This window comes from Mirounga angustirostris, unplaced genomic scaffold (genome assembly GCF_029215605.1).
Source record: "Mirounga angustirostris isolate CCGP_5_RB_7025 unplaced genomic scaffold, mMirAng1.0.hap1 SCAF_3, whole genome shotgun sequence".
Lineage (NCBI taxonomy): Eukaryota > Metazoa > Chordata > Mammalia > Carnivora > Phocidae > Mirounga > Mirounga angustirostris.
The window spans coordinates 15,940,607-15,953,562 of NW_026991711.1; the positions used below are offsets into that span (position 1 = coordinate 15,940,607).

The window sequence follows — 12,956 nt, forward strand, 5'->3', positions numbered from 1 at the left end:
AAAACAAAACAAAAACGGAATGCCACCAAATGGCACTTCATCTCAGAATAAAATTTTAATATTACTGTGCAAGTAAACATCTATGGATTCCTGTTCCCACACTCGTTGCCAAGTCTCAGAACACCCTTGGATAATTTTCTTGTACTTACAATAAAATGCCCAAATTATCCTTACATACTGCCACTTTTCTGCCTAGTTATTATAGATCTCGCTTCCTTTGGCCTCACCTAGGTGACTAGGCAAGTTAATTAAGCTCACTGTGATTCATTTTATTTGGTATAAAATGGGCATTATTATTCCTACATCATAGAAATCCTATAAAGATCAAGTACATAAAGATCTTAGATTTGGCTGGATCTTCAATGTCATAGACGTCACAAGATCTTGTAACAGTTTAGTTCCTTGCTAAAAGGTGCCTTAAAATACTCCTAAGGGCCACCAGCAGGGCTGCTGCTATAGGGACGGATCCTTTTACGGCTCTGGCTTTACCGGGTGGCAAAGGATCATGACTTTGGCCATTCTGCCTAATATGGCTGCCATTTAGCTCTTCACCCATCTCCCACCACCCGGCAGCTCACTTACTAGTCCCCAGCCACTTAGGAGTACCCAAAGATCATTCCTGGACAGAGATCTTTGTATTTGCTTGTTCTCTGCCTGGAACTCTTTGAACCCAGGTCTGCACATGGCTGTCTCCCTCCTGTCATGAGATCACAGCTCGAGTATCCCCTGGGGAGCCTCTCCTGGAGAGTCTCCTCCTTAGTCACTATCCCATTTCCTGTGCTAGTTCTGTCATGGCCCCTCTCCTTTCGGATGTCATCTTGTTTATTATTTACTTGTGAGTTGTCTGTCTCTTCCCTACTAGAATGTAAGTTGTCTGAGAGCAGAAATCTTGATGCCTTTGTCCGACCCGCAGAACTATTGTTCATTACATTGCTCATTACACATCTTTTGAAAGAATGGATGACTATTATTGCCTAAGTCAAATTTTCCCTTTATTTTTAAAATCCACAGATGCTCTTTCCTATTGAAGAGCAGATGTTTTATCTAGGGTAAATACTCTAACACTTGTCTTAAATCAGTTTGTTCGTCTTTCTGCTTCTCTCCGAATGTGAGCACTCACAGGGTAAAATTTCCATTTTCTTGCTCTACTTTACGTTTCGAGGTGTGAAAGAGAATGAACTCCTTAAGCAAGCTATAAAGGCAGACATCTATTTCCTCCCGGCTTTGCTGTGTGCCCCATTTATGAGCCAACAAAATATGTTTGGCCACGTGTTTACATAAACAAATAAATATGTCTATGGAATGGAAATGCATCCACACTAAATGAATTGTGAATGTCTGTTTGAATAGACAAACTTGTGGGTACATCTTTCTAGCTCTTGAGCCGAAAACAGTAATCTGTGTCTAATTGTCACTACTTTGCAAGTTGGTATTTTAAAAATTAATGCCATCTTTCATATTTGTGAGTATATTTATCCAAAGAGCAAATTAAAATAAATATTGTTGTTACCTGATAAAAGGCTCTGTGGTGGTTTTATTATTTTTTTTTCCCAAGACCATTTCTATGTTTTTCCTTTCCATCAAATTGGGTTCAGTTGAATTCCAAATAAAATTTGTTATATTCTGGCTTTATATATGGAATTATCCTTAAGTTTCTTAATTCTTTTGTAGAAATCACTTTTCTCATTAGAAACCAAAATAGTAATAATATGAACTAAATTAAAATATTGCTTACGGTTTAACATTGTAGTCTTGATAACTTTATTTATATGGTTTCCTTTATTTAAAAGAGCATTCTTGAAATAAGTGATGTATTTGTAGTAATCATGGTTAATTGTATAGAGAATGAATAATTTCCAACTGGTGGTTTTGATAACCAGTGATCAGCACCTCGAGCAGGTTTAGCACAGAGTAGGAGTTTAATAAATATCTGTTAAATGAATCTTTAGCATGTCATACAATATTTAGCATTCCTGATAGCATGGAAACTTTCAGAAATAGAAAAATCAATGCAATTTGCTGAATTTGGAAATGGTTAGTCTTTTCACATATTATCTTAATTTTCTTACCTCATTGCTAAAGTATTGACATCAGTTCTCAAGCCACTAAATTTTATCTTAAAGAAGAAACCAATACAAAAGGAGAGAATCTTCCAGACACATTTGGAAAGGTCTCAAATGTTCCAAAGTTCTAAAAGTTCATGATTTCAAAAGCCAAGGATATTTAGATGAGTGGTGCTGATTTAATCTATGGTTCTTTTTCTCTCTTTTAATACTGCAGTTTCTAAAAAGGTCTCAAACAAAGAGAACTTCAAAAACTCTGAAATGTAGACTATGACAATAATTAAGAAAATGCAGAAAGGGCACTGGTAGATTTTTAAAAACTATTTTAATACAAGATTAATAGCAATTTTCTATCCAAATCAGAAATGAAAAATCTTAACCCAAGTAATACTCATTTGACAGTCACATAAAATTTTAGGTTTGATTGGTGCACACATTTGTCCTGCATATATATTATGCATATGCACACAGAGACCTCACTGTTAATCCATCGTCAGGGGTCTTCTCATGGAAGTACCTCATTACAAGGCAATGTCAAAGATTCGAGTAACTACTCAACTCTGAATGAGGTTCAAATAGCCCCAGGCTAGGCTGAGTCCCACGCCATAGCAAACCGTGATGCAGCAAGGCTCCAGAATGCATACAAATCAATACTCTATTTGTATAACTTGGCCTGAAACTAAACACTGGCTAATGTCTCCACCAAGGAGAAACACGTTGCAAATGTATAAGTTATGGTCTCCTTTACTCTTCTCTTGGCAAAGCTAAACTGCCCCCCCCCACTCCCCACACACACCCTCTTTTAAGTTAAAAGTCAGGTCTATTAGTGACTGTAAGTAAATAAAAATGAGTTGGTATTTCTGCAAGTTTTGGATAAGTCAAAACTTACATTTGCTAACACTTCCACCTGTAATCAAACCACCTGATAATTAGCCTTGCGGAGAGAAGCCATAAAAGAGTTCACAACTCAGGAATTTGCTAAGTTTCTATTCCTCCTTGGGGACTTTAGTTGGTGTTCAGTGTGTAGCCAAAACATGTATGTAATGGCTAAAGCATTAAAGTAGGCTAATGTCTGCAGCAGGGAATATAAATTAAATATCAGGGTTCTGTGTCCAGTAATATTTTCAATATGTTTGATTTACAGAATGTTACTTTTACAATTACTACTTAATAGTGTTTTTCAGTGTAGACAAAGTAATATTTCCTATCCCTTACAATGGAAGTAGGTAATACCAGTTACTTCTCTGGGTAAATCACCGTAAGGGAGTCCGATCGCTAGTGGTAACGTTTTTCTATGATGGCGGTCATCAAAGTACCCACTTGATCTTCATTAAGGTGACAGAAGGCTGTCATGGTTACCCTTCGATACAGAACCATAAGCAGAGCTCTTATTCATGAATTTGCAATTCATTCTTCTCTGCTAAAGACTTTAGCCTCTGTTTAGCTTTTGTTATAACATATACAAAGTATAATATACACCAGTTACAGACGTGTATTTCTGTTAGAAAAATACATATTATAACTAAAGAACATGTAAAGAGAGGCACTTCAATAAAGCTAAGTGTTTGCGGTCATGAGCATCACCCAACAATTTCTAGTGTCTGATTTCAGTGAGCCCATTCCTCCCTACTCCTAACAGAGGTTGTGATGTGATTAGAGAATTTAGGGGACATCAAAGCAAATGAGGGCAGATCGGGAGAAATAATGGAGCATCCTCTCATCCCCCATGGCTATGTTTAGACGAGAGAAATTAACGTGGCAGGGGGTGGGGGAGAGGAGGAATGCTGAAATACTTACTGAAATGGGATAACTAGATTAAACTAATTCCCTTAGGACAGAAAACAAGTCTCATGTTACATTGGTCTGAAAATCATACAACACAGTCGGATGATGATAAAAGCTAGGAAGTGCGATTTGAATAGTATTTTGACCACATCCATGCAGGGGATGAATGTTGTGGCATCATTAACTGATAGTCATTTCAGCTCTCTGCCTGGCTCGTATGGATCACTGTTATCTCACCAATATGAATAGTATCAATCGTGAAGGTGTTGAAACAAATGAAGCAGGCGTTTATATATTATCTGTGTGTTTAGTGTATACGGAGCATGGGTTCACATTCATTAATATAACGTGTATTCATACACATGCACAAAGCCTTTTGGGGGTGAAAGCACAGAGGAAACAAGGCATTCTGCTCTACTTCACAGAAGACAATGCAGAAATACTGAAAAAAGGAAAGACTTGGAGTTTAAAGCCATAAAAACAAGTTATTACTCAAATATTCTGGAAAATCAAAATTGATTTAATTGGTATTGCACCTTAATTATTGGAAAAAGACAATACTGATTTCTGAACATACAATGAAATGGGCAATGTAAATGATTGGTCCTTCATAGAGATGTTTTCTGTGTAATTGGTGATAGGAAGCCGAAGTTTGGCAGTGAAATGGATGGTTTTCTAGAAGTATGCAATGCTGAATTAGATTAGGTGTTAATTTCATAAAGATTTAAATGAAAAGATGCCACAAAGTCTCATAGAATCCTACTTTTTATATTTCCCTAGGCATAAAATAGCAATAGATGCTTCTAAATACTTTGCAGTTTTGCAAAAGTGCTCAAATATACTTAATACTATTGTGCCGCATGTGTTCTACTTAAATGTGACGACTAAATCAATAACTAATTATAATTTTGATGAGAGCAAAGATAAAAAAATACCATTTACACGCCATTTCTGCCAATGGGTTAAATAAAATGTGACTGGCATACGGTGGTGTCTTGAAACATTACTTTTCCCAACCCCAGATCATCATCAAAACCAAGAAACACATGGAGAGCCAACTATATGAATAAAGCCCCAGTTTGGTTTATTTTGCTTCTCTCTACCAAGGGGAGCATAAGGGCCTGGCTTTGGTACACTTGGAGGGTCAGTTAGGCTTGTGGCTCTAAGGGGCCTCTTGAGTTAGGTCCTATGTCCAAGTCCAAGTGCCAAGCGGGAATCCTAGGCTGAAGGCGTACATGGAAGCAATGGTTTTGCGTGTATACACCATTCTACAGTTTCCATCACCAGGACAGTCCTGCACACCCATGGCTCCCCCCGTGAGCCCGGTACCATCTGGAGCACCCAGGACAAAGCACGCTCATGCAAAAAAGGGTGTGCCCTGGCAAACTTTTAAGAAACGGACAATTAGATACGTAAAAAGTTCTCTTTCTTGATTCTTGGTGCTCACAGATCGTTGAGGAATCCCTTCTCTGAGCAGCACAAAACAAGAAGAGGTGGTTGACAAAACATTTTCGTTACAAAGGTGTGTCAACCCTGAGCTTGGAATTAAGAAGTTAAAATCTGTGATTTATATATATATAGAGAGATATAAAAATAGATGATCATACTAAGACTAAAAAAGTGAAAGAAATCTCCATGTCAATACTATATATATATATATATATATATTTTTTTTTTTTTTGTCTTGACGGTTTTTGTTGTGAGTTATTTTGTAAGAGAATGCCCTTGTGATGCAGAAACCAACTGACACAAAGCAAACTGTTAAACATGAAAACTCACTTATGGATCAAATTGCTTATGAGTTCATTAAAAGAACTCTTATTTGGGGACGGTAATGAGCACAGGGGCAGAAATGTCGAATTAACGTTCAACCTGTGGCTAAAGCAAAGCCACTGTATCACAGAAGATTATTTTCAATTCAGACCCTTAAGGAGGATGAATTGATGGGAATGTCCACTAGTAGCTGGAGATGAAGAGAAAAATCTGTGCCAATTGGATACAGGGGACAGACATTAAGAGAATTAAGGAAAATGGTGCCATCATTGAAATTGAAATTGGGCAAGGTGAGAGAGAGGTGCTGGGTCATGGCAATTTTGCTCTCATGTTAACGATGGAGTTCTAAATTTAGTATCAGTACCCCCAATTCAATTTGGTATTGTGTGGATAGAGTGCAAGACAATACCTCCAAGACAACACTGTATTTTCACCACGTTAAAAAAAAATCTCAAACTTTCTCCCCGAAAGCATTTTGTAAACCCGATTCATCACAGAAAAGCTTATACTGGGAGTCAGCTGGCAATGCTGAACTTACAGTGTTAAAGTTTTTTTATTTTTCTCTCTTATTGGCTCCTTTGTAGAAAGTGCAGTTGTCTTGGGGGTTTGGCCTGATTTTACAAGGGAAATTATTTTCTTCCTGCCTTTTTTTTTTTTTTTAAACAGGAAAAAAAAAAAACTCACAACGTGAGATTCCTTTACTTCTGCAGCATAAAAGCAAATGAAGGTAAGAAAATCTCCTGGTATGAAAGATTTGAGTTAAGAATTCTCTAGAATAAACAAGGTCCCCACAGAGAGCTGAAGGAAAGAGGAAGCAGTCCAGTGTGGCACCCAGTACTCTTTGGGCAAACAGAAAGGGAGGCAGAGTGCAGTACTGTCTCTTCTCATAGAAAACGGGTAAGTTTTTGTGGCATGGTCCATTGTCCAAGAGTGTAAGAAAAGAAGTGAGTTGGCCATTCAGATAGCTAAAATGCAGTTTCATCTGACCAAACACCCAGGATTATCTGCACAGTCTCTGCAGTGCCAGGACGATGCAGACCAGAGATCCTGAGAGCAGGGAGTGGCTGGGCTGGGCTGCCGAAGAGTCCACCTCTCTCCGGTCGGGGTCCACCGCGGGGGCCTCTGTGGTGACGAACTCAAACTCCGTGGGACACACATCATCCATGCACCCACTGCCACTCCCCGAGCCGCTGGATTCATCGCCTGGCGTGGGCGGATTGAGAAAGAAAGTTAGACCAGGACTGGGAAGGAGTGGGGGCACCCACCAGATTTGGGTCTGGGGGTGGAAGGGATGTTCCCCCTCCCAACCCCCACGACGGGTTTGTGTTTAGCGGGCAGGTTTGTGATGGGCAGGCAGACCTGACCAAAATAGATGTCTGACACCCAGTGCTAACTGACATCCAGTTACCCAACTGACGAAACGTATGACTCCTAGACCCGGCGAGGGCCATCCCTACAGTGTTGGCATTCAAGAGGTATTTCTTATTCTGGTTAATGTTTAAATTGCTTTAAGAAATTCTGTCCCTCGCTCCTTTTGTACCTTGGGGCCATTGTTCTCAGCAGATATTGTGCTTTGGTAAAGGATCTTGAAATGAGGTTTAAGGTAAACAAAGACGGCTAAGTAGGCAACCTGAGAACAGGCGCACATAGTTGTGAAAGGCACGTATTATTATGCATTTTGACTACTTGATTCCACCTGTGTTCTCCTCTAAGATTGAGGATGAGCTCCATCTCAACCAACTTCTCCCTCTGACCCCGGGGTGGACGACTATGGACAGCTGCTTGCATTTGTTGGGACCATAACCCAAGAATGGTTTTTATATTTTCAAGTTTTTTAAAAAAAATAATCCAACGGAGAATAGTATTTTGTGACATATGAGTAGGGTGTGTGCGAAATCTAAACCTCAGTGTCCATGGATGAGGTTATACTGGAACATAGCCACCCCCTTCGCTTCTGCATTGTCTCATTCTGCATTCAAAGCTGAGCATATTTAATATCTGGCTCTTGACAGAAAATGTTTGCCATTCCTGCTTGAAATCAACGCCCAGGTGCCCACCTCGTATGTCCTCTTAGCATGGCGTCTTCCCACTTGCCTGCCATGCCTTCTGGGCCTGCTCTAGTCCACTTCTCACCGCTTGCTTCCTTCCTGCTTCACAAACCCTGTGTCTCAGACCGGGGTCCCAGTTCGGTGGAAGTACTTAACGCCATTTGCAACTGTAGTATTAACTTGCTTGTTCTCTTGTGTCCCCTGTGAGAATGTGTGCTTGTGGAGGGCAGAGACTTTGTGTGGTGTATACTGTTCACTTCTGTATCCCCATGGCCTTTAACGGTCCCTGGCGTGCAGCAGGTGCACAAAAATTCCTCGCTGAACAGTTAAATGTGCCTTGAGCAGTTTCCTCAACTTCTGTCCCTTTCCTTATCTCAACAGATCCAGACGATGGCATTTACATGTAGAGCGTGTGTGAAGCCATTCTGGTAAAATGTGTGAGGGCACCAAACGCTGCACTTGCAATGAGGCCTGATGGGAAAACAAAGAACAAAAAACACGGTTCCTACAGCAAAGAGGACCTAGATTTTAACCTGCCGTTTTTTTCTCTAAGTGAACGAGGGCAAGCCGTTGAGCCTCACTGGGCTCGCTTGCTCAGCAGTAAAAAGGAGAATATTCCTGTTTCACAGGATCGTTAGGGGGAATAGGTGAGATAATGTGCCTGGGAGAACAGAGGAAACTGTAAACCTGGTAATGACATTTCCTGTTTGCCCCACTTGCTCAAAGATTCACTCAATAAATTCCTCCCTGTTGGCTTGAAACAAGGATGAGCTTGTTGAGCTGCCCCTGGCATACCGGCACCATCTTGGGCACTAGATACCATGTAAGTGCTGCCAAGTAACACAGGGGCTCTTCTATGGTCCCCCCGAATAAGCAAGGCACAACTCAGCATGATTCTTCTTCTTCTTCTTTTTAAATGGGACATCTAAATATCAGGTAAGATCACTTGAATACACTATACCAGGTTCTTAACATTTTCTCGGATTTATCTTTAGTGGCCTTTACAAGGGGGAAAATGCCCATTAATTAAATTCAGAGATACCAGAACTGCTAAGGGAATTGTTCTTAACACTGGTATTATGAACAAGAAGTACTATAACCTTTACAAAGATATTATTAAAGTGATTTAGAATATTAAAACTGTGGTAAGCAAATAATGACAGGAGATCCAGCTGAGAAAAATAATGGCCCCATCTCTTTCTGAAAAGGAGTCAGAAATGCAGGAGTTTAAGGGGTGATTTTTCAAAATGTCAAAGGCAGGAAGGGTGATGATTGTTGTAAGATGTGATAATGGTTTATAGGACAGACACTATCCTAAAACGGAGGACCAAATATGGGGCTTGGGTTAGAGCTAAGTGATGCTCTTAACTGTTGTTAATTTTTATTTTCTTGTGAGGGGAAGTGGAGCACGATCTCTCTGCAAGGACGTTCCCTAAGCTTTGCAGACTGACATGTACATAACCTCTTTAGGTCAAAGAGGAAAGAGAAACAAGGCCAACCTCAACTAATTCTTACATTATCTTGAATTACTTATTCCTATAGTCATTCTCCAGATAATAAAGCATTTCGTGAGACAGAGAGGATGACGATGCATTCAGAGGAGCGAAGCTAAGGAACGAGCAGGGGAGAAGCATCAAAGGCTAACACCTCGTGGAAGGTTCTCTTCTGAAGAGGTAAAGAAGAAGTTTAGTGAAGAGGAGGAGAAATAATAGGAGGACTCTCAGAAATCTTACAGCAATAAAGTCTAGTGGGTTGGCAATTATCCTGCATTTAGAAAATTAATTTTTGAGTTGCTTGAAATGGAATAAAGCACTAAAAATTTTCTACAGGGGACAACTCAGTAGGATGCTGGCTAAGACTTGGATGACTTAATGTCCTCCATCTGTAACTTGTTTCTTTCTATCTCATTAATTCAAGCACACAAACATCATCTTTTGCTTCAGTGATCAAATTATAGAATCACTGGTGACTGCACAGCTTATGTTCAAGAAATCTTTTCCCAGGAACTCTGTTTAAGGATACATATCTTTAAAAAAATCCCAAAGCAATAAAATAACCCCCCCCCAAATTTGTATAGTTACACATCTTAAAACCACTTACACAAACCCCAAATTTAATTTAACGTTCACTTCATAGACTTTCCAATCACTTCTGATATTTTGGGATGGCTAATAAACTAGTCATGGTCCTATTGCACCAGCATTTCATTATTTCTGTCAATATTTCAGAGACCAATGTCTATGGTTCATACACATGAGGGACTGGATAGAGGGAGAGCTAATGCAGTTGAATCCAGGGCACATGAGATATTATCTTAGCTCCTTCACAGATGGCCGCAAATGAACTTCCCAAAGACCCGACCTCACAGGCTGGAACGTTCCCCATTCTATAGAAGAGAAATCTGAGACTCAAGAAATAATTTGCTTAAGTCGGTAAGTGATAAAACCGGGATTTCAACCTAGCCTTGTCTGAGGAAGCTTCAGAACATTCTTCTTTTGGTGGTTGGAGAAGGGGACGAGTTTGGGGCAGAGATGTAAATGATGATGGGGGAAGGAGAAGATGAAAACATTACTTTGTTGCTTGATCATGAATGGATCACCTGGCAGATGAGACCCAATGTTAGCTTGGGAAGCATTGAATGTAATCCACTGAAACTATTCCTTAAGACCAGTTATGATTTTAGTGGAATCCTAAGCTTTGTGGATCAGAGCTTTCAGTCCAAAGGACTGTAAAGAGCTCTGCAGACCAGGCAAGCAGGACACAAGATTAAATGTGAACATTGCTCTTGAAGAAAAAGTGGGGTATCATCTACAACCTGTTTCTCACTGTGGAGGTTATTGGTACCGATAAAGACTTCCTTACTTGTGTCCTGGAAGTTGACATCATTGCCATTGTATGCATTCTTTAGTTTGTTGGTCATCACACGGAGAGCCATGATCTGCTGCCTGATGAAAGTGTCGGGCCGTGTGATGTCCACGTCGACCTCCGGGTTGTTAATCTGGTTGGTCAGCCCATCGTTCATGATTTCGGGCAAGTATCTGCGAGGCCGACAGGGAAAGAACAGATTAACGTGAGGCAGGAGGGGCCTGGGTACCAGACTGTGCTGTGCTGTCTCTGACAGTGGGCCAGGACATCAGCAACAACTGAGCTCGACTCCTGAGAAGAAAGACCAGAAAGTGAAAACAAGGGATAACTTTTCTCAGAGGGAGCTATGGCTAAAAAATGGTTTCAGGGTGGTTCTTAAAATGGTACTGAATTTGTAGGGAGGCTTGCCCACGAATCAATGTTCAACTGGGGACTTACAGAAATTGTTTCTTAAAATTAACGACTTCCTCCTCTATTCCAAATGGTAGATACTAAAGTCAAGGGCTCACTAGCTTCCTCCACCATCTGGTTATTTTTGCTAAGAACTGAACTTGTAAATTACATATGCTCTTAGAGAATTCTCTTGTACGAGGATGCTCTCTCTCAACCGAGGACACCTTACCTCAGACTTTAATCAGAAGAACTTCTGGATATAAAAAACCACCTTTGGCAATTGGAGGTGTGACCAGTTAGCACTGGAATGTTTGAGGTGTCCACTGGGGTTTTTGTTTGGTAACAGCATCTTGGATCTAATATTTGATATTGGGCAAAGCAGAAGGGTAAAATCTAATGGTTAATTCTTTTACTGGCAAATTTAGGTTCATATTCCTTTAGCTTGTAAAAAATTTTAAAACTGTCAGTCCTTCAAAGCCAACTGCCCAAGCTGCCTGTGTGCATTTACACCAGTGGAGACTACAGACCTCAGAAAAGTGTCTGGAGCGCCCTCTGACTCCTCATGCTCACGACCCACCCATTTATAGCCCTCCTTCTCTTTTTCTCCCAGAGCTCCCTGCACCTGCTTCTTCTATCTCATTTCCCCTGGCTCTCCCAGAGTGCAGATGGTACAAGAGCCTCACACCAACTTCCCTCCCTGCCTCTTCCTTTCTCATGCATCCTGCACACATGATCTGACCAATCTTCACGAGCTATTGTTTTCATCAAATTACTCTTCTGTTGAAAGACTTTTGGTGATAGTAGTTGATGTCTACCAAGTACTTACTGTCAGGCACTGTGCTAAGCACCTCATATGTATTTTAAAATTCAGCCCCCTTGCACATCTAAGAGGTGCATGCTATTTTATCTCCATTTGGTAAAAGAGAAAACTGAGGCTGAGTGAGGATGAGTAGCTGTGCAAAGTTAATGGATGGCAAAACCATGATCTAAGCCCAGTAGGTCTAGTTTTAGAGTCCATGTGTCCAAATGGTGCTCCATACTGCCTGGTTGATCACACATGACAATTCACATTTTATAGCTCAGCTGTCAAGGCCCATTTCCATCCTGTCTCTACTTTCTTATGCTGCAACAATCCCTTCAAGGTGCACTCCTTGCCTAACAGAATCTACAGCCTGTATACAGCTTATACTCACCTGTCCTGCAGGCATTCCTTGCATGCAATGCACTTTCCAATTTAAGTCCCAAATATCCTTAAAGACCCAGGTCAACCTTTGCTTTCTCTTTAAGATATTTTCCAGCTTTTAGGGATCTACCCATCCTTTTGGAGGGCTGCCACATTCATCTGGGCATTTTGTGCACTGCACAAAGTCACCCGCTGAGGGAGGGAGTTTGGCTGGAATCCAGCCTGAATTCTGTGCCCACAGAGCAATGCACCTGCAGGGCACCATTCACCGAAGGGACACATTTTTATTTTTTGTTCTTCTTGGGAATTGTTTTATTTTCGAAAATTTCAATGCATACCAAAGCAGAGACAACCATATAATGAACCCTCATGTACCCATCAGGTGCCTTTTTCTAATTCTTACAAAGGTTCTATATTTGTCTGTGTCCTGGTAAGAAACAGATGGCACACTCAAAGAGGTAATAGAGTTTGAAGGAGAGACAACTTATGAAGGTGTGAACAGGGAAACCAGCGCTGGGTGGCAAGGAACCCCAAGACTGACAATAGCAGGAGGGCCAGAGGGGAAGGAACTGTCACCAGTATGCACAAGCACTGAAATCGCAGAGAGCAACTGAATGACACAGCAACTGTTAAACCAAGGCCCATCAGGGAGAGAGCTGAGGGAATGATACCCTGACTTCTCTCGTCCCTCCTTCTGACCTCCACGTGCTGCCTCCCATTAGCTGAAGCCAACTGGAGGCCAGTGGGCAAGGGGACCCAGGTGATGCAGTTTGTAGAGATCCTCCTTCAGGGCAGAGACCCAGGTGGAGGGATGAAGAGTGGATCTCAAGGGGAATCAGGACATCT

At 40.9% G+C, this 12,956-nt stretch overlaps 1 protein-coding gene across 2 annotated transcripts in view; it reads right to left on the reverse strand.

Moving 5' to 3' along the window:
* Nucleotides 1–2,369: 2,369 nt before the first annotated feature.
* The window catches only part of GPC6 (glypican 6), a 1,081,278-nt gene continuing 1,070,691 nt past the window's right edge, over nucleotides 2,370–12,956 (reverse strand). For both annotated transcript variants that reach the window (XM_045869601.3, XM_054506389.2), the window contains exons 8-9: nucleotides 10,532–10,707; nucleotides 2,370–6,824 (exon numbers count right to left, since the gene is read on the reverse strand). In XM_045869601.3, coding sequence (XP_045725557.1) covers nucleotides 6,622–6,824; nucleotides 10,532–10,707 — 379 coding nt within the window. In that variant the 3' untranslated portion in view covers nucleotides 2,370–6,621. The remainder of the gene's footprint in view (nucleotides 6,825–10,531; nucleotides 10,708–12,956) is intronic.